The following is a 16,806-nucleotide window of genomic DNA, read 5'->3' on the forward strand; positions in this document are numbered from 1 at the left end:
CCCAGCTTCCTTGGTAACATCGGCGTCTCTTATCACATGATGTCGCTGTTACCAAGGAGAGGATGCTGGGAGCGCTGCAGAGGAGAAATTATGTTGGAGTTGGTGACTCTTCTGCTGTTATTTATGTTTCCGCACTCCTCTGCAGAGGGAAGGAGGGAGATAAGCAGGGGCATTTCGGGCTGCCAGCATGTCGCTTCTCACACATGTGGGAGTGCGGCAGCCGCCCTGAGAGCTCTCACAATGCTGCGCCCAGGGACATATGTCTCCCCTTGCCCCTCCATAGCTACGCCTCTACAGAGAATGCACAACATGTTCCACTCTAGACATGTTGAGCTTACAGCAGTAGCTAAACCTGTTGTGTGCGTTTCTTCATTCGTAATGATAGAGGTCAGTGCTTTTGAGGTCATAAGGCTGCATGATATTTAGGTTTACATAGATGTACATTTATAGTGATCCATTACAGAGTCACATTAAATACATGGACATGTCAGAGAGCATAAAATTAGAGTAGCTAATAGTATCTCTTATCGATATATTAATAAAGTGATGCACTACCTATCAATTTCACAAGCAGTATGATTTTATGGTGCTACTGCCTAATGTGCACCCAGCTACACCAAGTCCATTTTCGGTTTTTTTAGCCATTACAGGTGATCAGGTCTCCCAGAAGGATTAGTCCTGCAAGGGGAATGCATGGAGAGGTGCATGATCTGTTTTTCAGGTTTGTAATGCTAAATTGGCTGGTCAAAATCATTTGACAATTGGCCTCAATTCACTCATTCATTGGTTTTTACTCTACTGATGGTTTGGTGTAATGTTTTAGACCTGTTTTTAGACCTGGTCTAAAACATTCGGTAATTAGGTTGGTAAAGCAAGGGAAATAATCAAAAGATGCAATTCACAAAGGCAAAAAAGGAGTAACCACACCCACTTTTTCTGACAGAGATTAGACCAGCTGATTTCTGTCGGTAAAGTAACTCTGTGAGGTATTTTAGACGTGAGGATGGAATCTTTTGAATTCATTATCAGGAGTTTAATTGTATCCAGAGGAGAGCTCATCAGAGGAGAAGGATGTCAGTCATAGCTACTCATTTGTGAATTGCATCTTTTGATCATTTCCCCTGCTTTACCCACCTAATTACCGAGTGTTTTAGACCAGGTCTAAAGACAGGTTTAAAACATTCGGTAATTATTTGTGAATTCCCTTTTACACCAAACCATCAGTAGACTAAAAAACATCAGTAGACTAGTCTAAACTGCTTAGTGAATGAGGCCATTGGCCTCACTTTTCCTTCCTGTGCAGACTGGTTGTGACCAGCCAGAGAAGCAATATCACTATTACCTGATAAAATGATCACATGCTTCTTCATGTATTCCCCCTGCAGTAGTCCCTTGTAGTAGAAGTCATCATCTCTGATAGTCAATACAAGATAAAACTGCCAAAGGTCTTTAGACTAATAAAAGCTCCTATAAAGTTTAGTGTTGAGTGATAATTCAGCTTAGATAACAGATGCCACCTAGAGGCCAAACTTGCCAAAGCGTCTCAAGATGGTACTAGAAACAGCAACCAGTCAGAGCCATCCTTTCATTGTGCTGAAGCAAATGGCAGAACGCAAAGAGAAATCTGAATATTGGCTGTTGACAAGCAAATAGATTCTCCGTTTTTGCTTATGTTGCTGAGAGACAATGGAATGATGGATATTAAAGCTGGATCATCCACCAGGCAACCAAGGCAGGTGCATAGGGCCTGATAGTTGTTCAGGGGCCTGGCTGCCATTTTTTCTGATCACCATTCCTCATTTTACTTAAAGGACTTACGAGGCGAAAAAGACCTAAAAAGTTAAATACCTGCATGTAATAGCAATGCACGGAGGGCGCCGTCCGCGCCCTCCGTGCCGTTCCGCCGGGTCCCCGCAGCTCAATGTGCCCCCCGGCCGGTCCCGACCTCCCAGCCCGGGTCGGGCTCTTCCTCCTCCACAAAGATGGCCGCCGGAGCTGGCCGCCGCTGCGCAGTCCGCATATGTGCGAGTGCGGCTGCGCAGCTCTAGGGCCTCCCCCCCTGATCCACGCAACAGTAGCGTTGCCCAGAAGGTGTGTGTGTGTGTGTCTGTGTGTGTGTTTGTGTGTCTGCGTGTGTGTGTCTGTGTGTGTGGGATATGCTATCTTGCCTCAGGCCCCATTTCATATTAATCCTTCTCTGGGGGATATGCTTCTCTTTCATACAATTTGATAAGTAAGGCGTAAGTGACATATATAGCAAAAGTTGCAATACTGAGGTATAACTAGCGCAGGAGAAAGATAAAAAATGAAATGAAAGAAGGTTTTGCATCACACAGTTAGTATGTCCCAATAAGAGCAGTGAACTGCAGGCTGATTAGTTAAAGCCACCAGCAATAGACAAGCCAGAATGGGTAGATTTGCCATTCATTCAGGAGTGAGGCAGGATTCTGGGAAAAGGGGAGGAGTAAATGACAAGGAGGTCATGTGACAGAGGCAGGATACACACCTGAGAACTCTCCTATGCAGACCATCCAGCGAAGAGACATGAGGGGATGTAGGGAGAGAAGGGAACAGAGGAAAAGATAGGGTCAGTCAGTGCGTATTACCAACAACACAGTAGTCATACTATTAATAGCTAGGTCATGACAAAACAGCTCTGGAGTGATACAAGATGTAAACTGTAATAGCAAACTATGAGCTACAAATGATATGAAAGTATTTATATGCCTTTATACAGCTTATCCACTATTTAGAGTCAAGTGACAATGTTGTCTGTTTGTTAACCAGGAAATGTTAAATAAAGTTTACCCAGAGAGCAGAGAAAAAAAAAGAGCAGTGTGTGTTCTTTTGACAAAACCAAAGCATGATGTTTGTGTACAGTTTATCCTCCATCAGAGATCTGCTGTGACTCACAAGATTAGAAAGCAGCATTAGGACGGTTATCCCACCTCTTAAGTAAAAATGGCAACAGGTTATGGGCACAAGGGAGAGGAAACAAACCAACAGAACAGGCTGCTTTTTGATGGAGATGAGAAGAATTATGAGCTGTGGAAGACAAAATTCCTAGGCCATCTCTGCTTGATGAATCTTAAAGATCATCCTACATGAAACTTCAGATAACACAGACCCAGTTGAAGACAGAAATAATAAGGAGGAAGCTTATGCTGAGCTAATTCAATTCCTGGATGACAAAAGTCTGTCTCTTATAATGAGGGAAGGAACTGATGATGAAAGGAAAGCATTGAAAATTCTAAGAGATTGTTATGCTGGCAGAGGTAATCCAAGTATCATAACTTTATATACAGAACTGGCATTCTTTCAGAAATATGAAAGGGAAAGTGTTACAGATTCTATGATATGCTCAGAAACATCTATTATGGCACGTAGAGACCCTCGACGATGGGCTGCTAATTGCAATGGTTCTGAAAGGCCTACCTAAATGAGTTAAACCCTTTCCCATCCAATAACACAAGGCAAAGAAGAAATCACTTTTGCTGACTTTAAAACCCAATTAAGGATTTTTGAATATTGCAGCAGCAGAAGTACTGATGACGTAATGAAGACCAGCACCCCTGTTACAACAGCAAGGGAGAAAGGCATCCTTATCTGCTACAGTTGTAATCAGAAAGATCACAAGCCGCTGTGATGCGGACAATTGGCCGCGTCCGCCGGAAGTGACGGGACACGGTACCGCCGATCCAGGAAGCGGAGGATGGCGGCGTGGGAGCGATTCAGGCTTATGGGGCTGGAAGAAGCCCCAGGTATGTATAAAAGCTTTTTCTTTTTTTTTTGCGCGTTCCTCTCTGGTTCCCTTTAAGGGAAAACAAGTGAGGAAAACGCTACAGAATGCATTGTATATCCCTACTTAGCAACAGGACATTGTCTCTGTTAAGGCGGTGACAAGAAATGGCACATCTGTTGAATTCCAACAAGATAACAATGTTGTGAGGTTTGTACACAAGAGACATTTGCTCAGAGTAGAAACAGAGACCCTGACATCCCTGCAAAACACTCACTTGAAATAGAACACAGATTTAGCAGGTTCTTTAGATACATCATAGCATTTACTGATGACTATTCTGGTACAATGTTTGTGCACTTTCTGTAAAACAAGAGTGACACAGGTCTAGCCGCTCAAAAATGAATCACTGACTAGGCCCGGATTTACATTACAGGAGCCTATAGGCACAAAGGTCCTGGCACCCTAGACTTCGCCCTTCCTGAACCTACAAACCCCCACCGAGCCGCACACCAAGTGTGCTGGCTGGCCCCGCTCTCACTTCTGCCTTACTTCCCTTGCCTATCATAGGTAGCTACAGGTGTCCCTTAGCATTAGGTAGCCAGAAGTACCCTCAGTGTTAGGTAGCTAGAGGTGCCCCAGATCTCATCAGTGGAATGCCGGGACCCGGGTAAGTAACCTCTCATAAATGAGTGAGCAAATACACTCCACTTGGGACTTTGCATAGGTAAGGCAGGAGAGAGGCACTTGGGTAGGGGAGTGAACCACCTTTCCATCATCAGGCGCCCGTAGGCACATGCCTACATTGCCTTATGGTAAATCCGGCCCTGTCACAGACACTACCCTCTATGGGGCCATCAAGAGAATAAGGTCAGACAATGGTACTAAATTTACATCAAATGATTTCCAGTCACTAGAGTAGCATAAGACATGAGACTTCAGCACCTTAATCACCTCATCAAAATGGAACTGCAGAAAGAAACTGGACAACAGTGATGGAAATGGCAAGATGTGCGCTAATAGAGAGTAAAGTACCATGGGCTTAATTCATTAGGTTGCGCTGGTAAAGCAGTGCAGTTTAATGTGAAGGAGCGGCCGCTAAGCACACCTTAAATAGCAGCACGCGTTGCTATATAAGGAGCATGCCTTCCTTAGTTACGCATGTTGCTTACATAACAAAGCGCATAAATTAAATGTGGGTGGTTCCTGTGAAGTATCTATTGTGATACTTCATTAGCAGCCACTACTATGTTAATTAACATAGTTACTATGTATAGAAGCTACCAGTATGTTAATTAACATAGTAGCGACCGCTAGTGAAGTGTTGCGGAAGGCATGCTCCTGATATAGCAATGTGCGCTGCTATGTAAGGCGTGCATAACGGTTGCTCCTTCACATTGAACTGTGCTGCTTTAGCTTAATGAATCAATCCCCAAATGAATTATGGACATATGCAATAATGACAGCAGCTATAAGGCAAACGCCAATTATTCAAAAATGGGTCAAAATGTTTTGAATACAAGCATGATAGGAAAAAACTGTATTCAAAGAGCAAAAAGGGAATTTTTGTAGGATATGACAAAAATAGTCCCTCATACCTGGTGTATTACTCAGACATTGGCAAAGTCTTCAAGCACAGACTAGTAAAGTTTGTTGAAAAAGGTGTGATGAAAAAACAAATTCAGACTGATCTGCTGAACGCTGACAATGACTTTTACAGAGAAAGAAGTGTATTTCCCAGATCAAGTCCAAAGACAAAAGAGACCCAGCTTCTCTCGCAGAGATCACAGAGGACAAAGATAATGACTATGGTACAAGATGCCCCACAGAAATTGGAAGACTTTAAATGACTATGTACTAGAATCTGATTGTGATGATCAGGTACTGATGAATATAGACTACTGCTACAGAGCGCAATGTACCTCAGGCCTTTAGAGAAGCCATGGAATCACCTCAGTCACAAATTTGGTTAAATGCAATGAAGGATGAGATGGAATTACTAAAGGAAAATGATATATTCACATTGACCACCCTATCAGAAGGTAAAAACTCAGTGGGGGTAGATTGGTATATGGAATAAAAACCAATGAGAATGAAACTGAAACATACAAAGCAAGGTTTGCAGCAAAAGGTTATAGTCAAGTAAAGGGAATTGACTACACGGAAACTTTTTCTCCAACTGCAAATTTTACCTCTTCAGGTATTTTTATGCAAATGCTAGCACAATATGATTTGATCAAATGGATGTGAAAACAGTTTACTTGCATGCCCCAATTGATTGGGAGATCTACAGTATATGGACCAACCAGAGGGTTTGCAGATAAAAACAGACACAAACGAAAAGCTAGTTCTCAAACTAAATAAGTCATTGTATGGTCTCCAGCAATCCGGAAGAAACTGGAACAAAAGGTTACATAACTACCTATGCTCTAATGCATTTGTACAGGATTCTGCGGACCATTGCGTATATGTTAAACTGAATGGAAATAAGAAAGTAATATTATTGATATGGGTTGATGAGCTTATCATTGCTGCTAGCAATGAAAAACTACTCAATGATGTGAAGTCAAAACTTGCAACAAAAGTCAAAATGAAGGATCTCAGAAAACGCAAATACTTTGTAGCTATCAGTTTTGAACAGACTAGTAAAACAGTGATGATAAATAAGAAGATATACATATTGAAAATGCAAGAAAGATTTGGTATGTCTGATTGTAAAACAGGATCTACTCCTCGTGAACAAAGATTATATTTTGATAAGAAGAATGAACCTGCAGATGTGAAAAGCTATCGGGAGATAGTAGGCAGTTTAATTTAAGTGACTACATGTACGAGACCGGATTTAAGTTGGACTATATGCAAATGGTCACAAAACTTTTCAAAATGTTCAAATGTTACCTGCCTGTGTCAAATAAGGGTTCCTGCAACACAAAATCTTCTGTGGGAGGGATTTCAGACTTCAAGAGAGGCGGGGCACAGACTGAACTGATTGAAAAGAATGCAGTCTGCAGCTAAAGAAGTCTGTGGTGCAAGCAATTTTAAAAGTAATTTATTTTATATTGGCTAACTAAGACGCTTCTCCACAGTTTAAATTAAGCTGCATAGGTGTAGGAAGAAATATGTATGCTTGGCGTGGGGCTTCCAAGGCTGACAGTTGCAGTAATATTTAATGAGAGAACTGAGAAGTAAGGCAGACATAATGGAAATTACACCAGAACCCTTTTAAATATATTCCATCCTCAAGCACCTTAAGTTTTACATATTTTTTTAGTAGTGTGAAGAACAACTGCTTTACATAACCCAGCATGCAAATTATGCCTAGCGGTTGATGAGGCAAGTGGAAGAAAAGCTCCTGTTACCTGTTGAATTATGAAGGGTTCTTATGAGTGCTAATTTCATACTGTTAACGATGCTAAAACAAAAGTGTTGAAGATCCAATAAACATTAGAATCTAAAGATTCGCCATGCAGAAAAGCAAAAAAGGGGTTTCATTGATCTCAGATGAACAAGAGCACTTCCATTAATGCACAAATACAGAAGAAAATTACATTAAAGGGACCCTGTACTAAGAGGGATATCGGGGTTGCCATATTTATTCCCTTGTAGCCTCCCTGGCGGTATGGACGAGCTGAGTTCGTCCAGCAAAAACTTGCAAAAAACGTTAATGACGAGCTGAGCTCGTCCATGCCGACAGGGAGATTTCCTGTTTCTCTGCCCCGCCGGCTGCATTTTTTTCTTATCAGAGGGATTCCCCAGGATGGCTGGATGCCTGACTGCACGCTGTGGGTAGCGATCTGTGCTACCCACAGCGTGCAGAACAAGCATCCAGCCACCCTAGGGAATCCCTGGGCAGCCAGCGGGGCAGAGAATGTGCGGGGGATCCCCCTTGTATGTGGAGGCTGTGCTGGCGGAGGATCCCCCTCTGTGCGGGCGGGGGAACCCCTTTATATGGTGGCTGTTGCGGGCGGGGGGATCCCCCTTCTTTCGTGGCTGTTGCGGGCATCCCCCTCTGTGCGGGCGGGGGGATCCCCCTTCTATTGTGGCTGTTGCGGGCGGCCTATCCCCCTCCTCCCCCTCCCTCCCGATGTCCCCCCTCCCGATCTCCTCCCCCCCCCCCTCTCTAAGCCCATTGAGTAAATAGATTTACTCACCCGAGGGCTTTCTCCAGCGACGGCAGCAGCACTTCCTCCTCCGTCTCCGAAGTCCCGGTCTCTGTACAGTTACATTACGAGACTTGGTGACGTCACCAAGCCTCGTAATGTAACTGTACAGAGACCGGGACTTCGGAGATGGAGGAGGAAGTGCTGCTGCCGTCACTGGAGAAAGCCCTCGGGTGAGTAAATCTATTTACTCAATGGGCTTAGAGAGGGGGGGGGGGGGGAGGAGATCGGGAGGGGGGACATCGGGAGGGAGGGGGAGGAGGGGGATAGGCCGCCCGCAACAGCCACAATAGAAGGGGGATCCCCCCACCCCCACAGAGGGGGATCCCCCCGCCCGCAAAAGCCACAATAGAAGGGGGATCCCCCCACCCGCACAGAGGGGGATCCCCCGCCCGCAACAGCCACAATAGAAGGGGGATCCCCCCGCCCGCACAGAGGGGGATCCCCTGCCCGCAACAGCCACCATATAAAGGGGCTCCCCCCACCCGCACAGAGGGGGATCCCCCGCCAGCACAGCCTCCACATACAAGGGGGATCCCCCGCACATTCTCTGCCCCGCTGGCTGCCCAGGGATTCCCTAGGGTGGCTGGATGCTTGTTCTGCACACTGTGGGTAGCACAGATCGCTACCCACAGCGTGCTGGGGGGGGGGGGGAGGATCGGGAGGGGGACATCTGGCTACCTATAAATCTGGCTAAACATCTGGCTCACTATATACCTGGCTAAACACCTGGCTCACTATATACCTGGCTAAACATCTGGCTCGCTATATACCTGGCTAAACACCTGGCTCGCTATATACCTGGCTAAACATCTGGCTCACTATATACCTGGCTAAACATATGGCTCACTATATACCTGGCTAAACACCTGGCTCACTATATACCTGGCTAAATACCTGGCTCACTATATACCTGGCTAAACACCTGGCTCACTATATACCTGGCTAAACACCTGGCTCACTATATACCTGGCTAAACATCTGGCTCACTATATACCTGGCTAAACACCTGGCTCGCTATATACCTGGCTAAACACCTGGCTCACTATATACCTGGCTAAACATCTGGCTCACTATATACCTGGCTAAACACCTGGCTCACTATATACCTGGCTAACTATACATCTGGCTAACTATACCTGGCTGCACATCTTCTACCTATACATCTGGGTCTTATACTCACCATTGGCATGCTGATCCCTCGTTGCGTACCTCTGATAGCTTCCCCAGTGTCTTCTTCCATGTCCCTTGGCGGATTTTGCTTCTTCCTCGGCGATCACATGTCCCCCGTTGATCGGCGTTGATGACAACAGGGTCACACAGCGTCATCAACATCTTGCAGAAAACACTTTTTTTTTAAAATTGAATTCAATACAATAATCTGTATTAAATTTAATATTAAAAAAAAATTGGTTGCAAAAAAAAATGGTTGCAAATTATTGGAAATTAATTGAAACAGTTTTTGCACGGAAATCCTGGGGAAACTGAACGCCAGGGTGGTTAAAGAATGCTAATTGTCTGGCAGCCCTGCTGATCCTTTTGGCTACAGTAGTGTCTGAATGACACCCCTGAAACAAGCACGTGCCTAGTATGGCCAGACTTTAATCGCAGCACTTGTTGCTCCTACTGCTTCTGAGTCTTTCAGTTTTTTTGTTGAAAAAGTGAAACATTTTTTGTAAATAAAGTTGTATTTAAGAACATAAAATAAATTGCCAATAACGGAATAACTGCATTCAGAAAAATGTTGCTGAACTTGGGGACTTGCAATACCAGTAACAGATTATTCAAGTAAGATTGGCTCACCAAGAAGATCTGCTCCTTCATCAACATCCCCGATAACCTCTGACCCCGCCGTGGACAGCTCGTGGTACAAGGAATCCGTGTTGATTCCAAAAGCTTTGTTTACAATGCCTTGAGTTGGGCTGGACAACAAACGATACAAACCAGTTCAGAGTGTGGGAAAGCACAGGAGCCATAGATGGGAAATGAATGATAATATGCTATGTGATAACAGCTGGCCTTACCTGCTTCCTGTGCGCTCTAGCCGTGGATCCTGACACATGTCCAGCTCTGGGGTGGAATCAATGATATCCTGAACATCAGACCATTCATCACTGCTTCCCATGCCTGCACAAAGATGCATGTCCGAAGATAGATCATTAGAAGTCAGCTGCTATAAACCTCTCAATCAATAGAACTTCGTTGTGTCATAATAATACACAGTGCAGTCTGACTCCAAACAAATTACTTTCGAGACGTGGATAGACTGCTTCCTGCGTTAAGGTTGCCACTAATGATACAATTTGGTGAACGATCATTTACGAATGATTATTCGTAGGAACAATCAGAATTGATCATTTGTTACAACTAATAGACGAAAATCTCCTAACCAATCTGATTAGACTGATGAAATCGATCCGATAATTAGGAGATTTTTGTCTGTTGGTGGTCCCAAACGATCATTTCAGAACGTTTATACGTAAACGATCATTCGCCGAATTTGATTGTTAGTGGACTAACGGTCCAATTTCTAGCGAAAAATTGTTCGAGCGATCAAAAATTCTGATCGGAAGTGAAATATTGTAATACATCGTTCACTACACCATCAACGAACCAATCTTTGCTTCCTATCTATCACAACCAACAAGAAAATCCAAATTTGGTTCGACAAAAATTCATTCGGACGACCTTTTTTTCACTCGTTCATAACCGATCGTATCCACCAATGGAGATTATTTACAACCAATCCGATCAGAATTTCTGATCGCTCTAACGATTTTTCGCTAGAAATTGGACCGTTAGTGGCTACCTTAAGGAAACACTCGATTGATCCAAGTTTCTATTTCTTTCTGAGTCTCAGGGGGAGAAAATTTCTTCCCAATTCTTACCTATGCTACTTCCAGGGCTCTGCTGTGAGCTTAGAGGGCAACTCCACCCAGCACCATAGAATGGATTGGGTTAAGGTAAGTGTGTGTGATAACCTGGATCAAGGCTGCTGAAATCACCGCATCCTGGCTTTGGATGTCAACTATGCATTTTCCTGACAATGCAATTAGACAGCTGATGCTGATGGAAGTCATGGCAGTAAAAGAACTAGCAGGAAAAAGCAAACCTGGAATGTCATAGGGGTGTGCCCAATACTTGCTGAGGACTACAATTCCCAGATTTCAGCACTGAATATCCAGCAATAGGTTCTTCTCTGGTATTCCTGTCACACTCACACTATTCTCCACCCATCCGAACATGCTGCTTTTATCATTTCCTGTTTCCCTTGATCGAAGAAGGAGAATATTTTCTCTACACTATGATTTACAAGTGAACCACTGACACTGCCCCTGTATGATAAGCACGGGGGGGAAATATGTCTGTTCAAAACAAAGCTTTGGCTGTAACCAAGGCATGAGGGTGAACCTCCCTAAATGCAAATGAACAATTAGTCTATCTCTTCATGGGGATTCTCAGGAATTCCTTTATTTTTAAAAGCACTCTTTGATTGGCAGAGAATGAATAAAGGAAAAAATAAAGAAAAATTCTGAGAATCCCCCAAGAGGAGATGGAATAGTCTAAAATCTGTCTGTGACAGCAACACACCTACTCCAACATGACATCCCTCCCCCTTGTATAACACTCCCTCCCCCTTCCATGCCCTAGCAATCTCTTCATTGTAACACGACCCCCCCATGTAAGACACTATCTCCCCTCCATGCCCTAATATCCCTTCCTTTCACCATGACTCCGCCCCCATGTATGACACTACCCCCCTCCATATGCTAGCAATCCCTTCTTTCATCGTGACACCTTCCCTCAGTGTGAAACACTATTCCTTACCCATGTCCTAGCAATCTTTCCCCCTCCACTTTACCCCCCTTAACATAATGTACTATCACCCCTTGGTATCCTAGTAATGACTCCCACCATTGCCTTTGCCCCACTCTCTAAAACATGAGCCAAAACACCTCAGTGCCAGATTAAACTGTTTCGGCCTCCTAGTGTTCCTCTTATCTCTTTATGGAGGCATTCATACATTATACATAATTGTATTATTGTCCATGTGGGTACAAGTGTATTTATGTTATCAGTTCCCTTAAGCTTTATGCAAGAGTTATAATGCACACTACAGAAACCCAGCAGAGTAGGAATAGGACAACTTAAAGCAGTAGGATCAGCCATACTATGCCAGGGGAAAAAAAACACATATATAAGTAGATAAATACTTGACCTACTTACATAACACATGTATTATACTGTCCACGTTTTGATTTCAGTGAATGTAATATAGTAAATTACGAGAATTCTGTTCCTGGTGGGGGCCATGTCTTTTGCCCACAGTTAAGGCTAACTCGTGATGTCATTTCTGCCCTTTACTTTTTTTCTTGTCTCCTCCAATCGCTGAGTTGCCTCAGCCTTGCTTGTAAACACAAGTGAGTAGGGGATAAGGTTTCAGATAAGAAGCTGGCAGGGAAATAAAGGGAAGAGGAGGAATAGATTATAGATAAAAAGAACCCCCAGCATGCAATTCTTTGGCACGACTACTAAAGGGCCAGTGTTCCTTAAGTATGTGATAACTCCAAATCATAACAGCAAAAAACGTTTTAAAAGTTTTGAATGCAGGATTAGCATCTTTATCACTTAATACACTCAGACCAGTTGCTGTTGAAATTTGATTTTTATGGTGACGATACCGCTTTAAAGTGGTTTATTCCCAATTACCTATGCTGACGTTTCTCATTTCCTGGGTCACCTGCACCTCCATGTTGTGGCTGTGTCGCTCCTCCCGTGACCTCTTGCTCTTGCCAGCCATGCTGTAGTCCTGAAGGGGCTGCAGACTCTCGTGTAGCGGTGTCACGGCTGCCGATGGGACGGATGAGGTGGGCGTATTAGATTTTGAACCTGTGGTACTTGGCGTTGCTGCCACTGAAGACTGCCCAGACTCTGACATCTCATCCTGACACATGGTTAAATAAGCACAATCAAGATGGTGCATAACTGTCAAACATGCACTCTCTCTCTGAATCCTATTAGAACCAGTCATTGTAAATTAAAGCAAACCTGTCACAAGCTAGGCACATTCAATCTGAGCATAATGTTACAAAAAATTTTTTTAAATTACCTCAATTGAAAACTACATTTCAAAATGATCAGTAGTTATAGGTAGCAATTATTAACTTGTATAATACAAGTCAAGGCTGACTCCACCCCTTCCACTTACCAGGCCTACCTTTTGATCAATTTATGTACTACTATGTGACTTCAGTGACAAATAGGAAAGTTCAGATTTCAATCCCCCCCCCCCCCCCCTTTCATCAATTTAATTTTTACCGATTGTACGGCTCTGCTGATCATTTTGAAATGAAGCTTCCATTTAAAGGACACCTGAAGTGAGAGGGGTATGGAGACTGACATATTTATTTTCTTTTAACTTCTTGCCGACCGCTCCACGCCAATTGGCGTGAACGCGGCGGCAGCCCCAGGACCGCTCTACGCCGAATGGCGTGAATGGTCTTCTATGGGGTAGCAGGACAGTGTGCGCGCTGATGCTGCTCGCAGACTGTCTAATATATTTATACAGCGATTTAAGGCACCGCTGTACTGGGGACAGCCGTGGGGACACAGAAGCGATCGGCGGTGATAGGCTGAAGCCTATCACTGCCGATCGCAGTGATTGGCTGGTCGGGGGAGGGAGGGAGGCAAAAATAAATAAAAAAAATACACTTTTTTATAAAAAAAAATAAGAACATAAATATTTGTAATAAAAAAAAAACATTAGGGGAGCGACCAGACCCCACCAACAGAGAGCTCTGTTGGTGGGGAGAAATGGGGGGGGGGGGGGGGGGGGTCACTTGTGTGCTGAGTTGTGCAGCCCTGCAGCGAGCCCTTAAAGCTGCAAGGCCCAATTTAGGAAAAATGGCCTGGTCTTTAGGGGGGTTTAGCACCGCAGTCCTGAAGTGGTTAAACAATGTGAACTGCCTGGCTGCCTTACTGATCCTCTGCCTCTAATACTATTAGCCATAGCCCCTGAACAAGCATGCAGCAGATCAGGTGTTTCTGACATTATTGTCAGATCTGACAGGATTAGCTGCATGCTTGTTTCTGGTGTTATGCAGACACTACTGCTGCCAAATAGACCAGCAGGGCTGCCCGACAACTGGTTTTGTTTAAATGAAAATAAATATGGCAGCCTCCAATTCCCTCTCACATCAGGTTCCCTTTAAGGTAATTTCAGATTATCTCTCCTTTTCATAATATGCCCAGTTTCTATTGCCAGGGTTTGTGAAGGGATGGTTTTAAAGGAAATCCTGAGTAAAATTTAGATGTAAGAAACGCCTCATATGACGAGACACTACACATTCAGAGGACACCTACACTGAAAACTGAAACATCTACATTTCTTCAGATTGTAAGAGAAGTGATAAAGCAAAGTGGTACCAAGAGATCTTCTGAGCAGCCTATTGGTCAGTGATGCCATTCATCACGTAGGGACCAATAGGGAAGCTTTAATTGACTGACAAAGAGGACAGACTTTCTCTTCAGGCTGGGGACTTCCTTCTGAAACTCTTAGCAACTGTACTCATTTGCATATCACTCTCCAGGACATATTTCTGGAACAAAAACATTGTTCTGACATGTAGTTTTTACTGAGGGTAACCTCTGCTCATGTACTTTATTACCATGTGCCCAACTTATATTGTTCAGGATTACAGCATGGGATCTTTAAAGTAAATTACAGAGCAATTTAGTATGGCATATTAGAAAATAGCTTTAGAATGTGTTTCCAGTGACCTGAACACCTATTGGTCTCAAACTGGAACGGCCCCAATCACTGAGTTCCTGTAGGAAGACTTCTGCTCTGTAGAGACGTTAGTGTGGACAGAAGCCACCCAGGGGCTAGAAGGTTTGCAGATTCATTTATAAACTGTGAAGGTTAAGATGTAACTCAGCAGTCTCATTGACTATCTATTAACACACAGACAGCAGCCAGTCTGACTTTCCTAAAAATGCTGCTTCATGTCACAAAATAGCTCTCCTTCAACATCAAATACAAATGTTGCTTTGTTTACCCACGGAAGGCAGGCCAGCTTTGGTGTGGTCAGCACCCAGCAGGGTAGCCAATGAACTAACAAACAGTGAAGAAGATGAAAGTGGAGAAAGGAAAATGAATATACAAATGACTGCAATGACTCAGGAGATGCTTCTCAAAGGAGAGACCTGACTGAGGATAATACAAATCAAAAGACTGCACCTTCATCCATTTAAAGCTAACAGAAGTCTGGTAACTAGCAGAACAACAAACTAACTATCAGTAACTAAGTAGCTAGCAGAAGAACTGTTAAAGAAACCCAATCTACTGTTTGCTAGAAGATCCTAAACCAACAAACCCAACACTAGTAACTCCACATGGATTAGAGGAGTACACATTGAGGACATTAATGCCCAAAGTACGGCACTGACTAGCCGAGATGCTCCCAGCTGTGGGATTCAGCAATGCAGTACGAGTGCGGTAAATGTGGATGGCTGTCGGGGAGGGACAAGAAATAATTAATTGTTAGTTAGGAATAATAATTTTGTAACCGGTGACTGTTGTTTTTCACTTTTAACTCTTAGGGCTTGATTCTCTTAACAGCGGTAACTGTTAGCACGGGCGTGCTAAGCAGTTACCACACGAAGTATCGCTCACAGACTTTTGTGCGTGCAAAGTCCCACAATCGTGGACATTTGCTCGCGATAACGCGGACTTTTGCGGCCGATCGCGTGCAAAGGTCTGCATTATCGCACGCAAATGTCCGCAATCGCGTGACTTTGCGCGCACAAAAGTCCATGAGCGGTACTTTGCGTGCTAACAGTTACCGCTGTTTAGAGAATCAAGCCCTTAGTGTGAATCAGCCCAGGAAACTAATGTACCCTCATACATTATTCTTTGCTGGCCGGACACATGGGGACCCTCCTTGATATTAAAGAGGTCTCTCAGGTTTCACCATAAACACCTCCAAACCTACCCTAACCCCTGCGGCCTGCCACTATATGCTTACAGGTGATGAAAAGCCCTTTTAAAAACCTCTTGTACATAAACTGTAAAAAGGGTGCTATACTGTCCCTCTTAGGTACCCCCAATTTTATGGACTGTATGGACTGGTATTCCTCAGTAGTCAGAGCCCCACACTGGCAGGCACCAAATTCCCTGGGGAATGCAGGGGGACAAGAGGTTAAATGTGCTGGAGAGGGAGGACCCCATGCTGTCAATGTCTGCCAGTTTAAATTTTAAGTTTCACCTCTCGACTTAGAAAAAAATATCTGTTGCAGCTTAAAGCATGCAGAAGCTAATAAATGGTTTGTAAAGGAGAGTATATCTGAATAAAATCTCATCTGAGTAACAAAATAAAAATATTCGGAATTTGCAAAATCTGGTAGTCTGAATTCTAATCAGACATTTATAGTTCTGACAAATCAGTATATGGCAATTCCGACCATCGCTACTCAGCAGCCAATGTAGTAGTAACAAATGAGGTAAGAGTTTATTAACTACTGCATTATAATAAAGCTGAGGGTTGCACAGTATATCTACTAAGGGCTCTTTCACACTAGAGGCTGCGGTAGAAAAGGCTGAAAGTCAGCCTTTTGCTTAACGCCAATACATAGCGTTTTCAAAGCGTTTTCAAAGCCTTTTGAAAGAGTTTTACAGCTCATATGAAAACGTCCTTTTTTTTTTTTCTTCTATAAAAATAAGTGAACAAGTCAGCTGTAAAACGCTTTGAAAACGCTGAAGTTGGCGATTTCCATTGACTATCATTGAAACGCCAACAGCCAACTTCGGCTGTAAACAGCCCTGAAAAAGCTCCTGGGAGCGTTGAAACGCAACGCTCCAAAACGCCGAGTTAGATGTGAAAGGTAAAATGAAAGTCTATGGACTTT

The 16,806-nt window shown here is 43.7% G+C and overlaps 1 protein-coding gene across 15 annotated transcripts in view; it reads right to left on the bottom strand.

The window, feature by feature from the left end:
• The window catches only part of MAPK8IP3 (mitogen-activated protein kinase 8 interacting protein 3), a 175,666-nt gene that overhangs the window by 65,939 nt on the left and 92,921 nt on the right, over nt 1-16,806 (bottom strand). For all 15 annotated transcript variants that reach the window (XM_068244368.1, XM_068244367.1, XM_068244369.1 and 12 more), the window contains 3 exons: nt 12,610-12,844; nt 9,924-10,026; nt 9,703-9,821 (listed from right to left, as the gene is read on the bottom strand). In XM_068244368.1, coding sequence (XP_068100469.1) covers nt 9,703-9,821; nt 9,924-10,026; nt 12,610-12,844 — 457 coding nt within the window. The remainder of the gene's footprint in view (nt 1-9,702; nt 9,822-9,923; nt 10,027-12,609; nt 12,845-16,806) is intronic.

Source organism: Hyperolius riggenbachi, chromosome 7 (genome assembly GCF_040937935.1).
Source record: "Hyperolius riggenbachi isolate aHypRig1 chromosome 7, aHypRig1.pri, whole genome shotgun sequence".
Lineage (NCBI taxonomy): Eukaryota > Metazoa > Chordata > Amphibia > Anura > Hyperoliidae > Hyperolius > Hyperolius riggenbachi.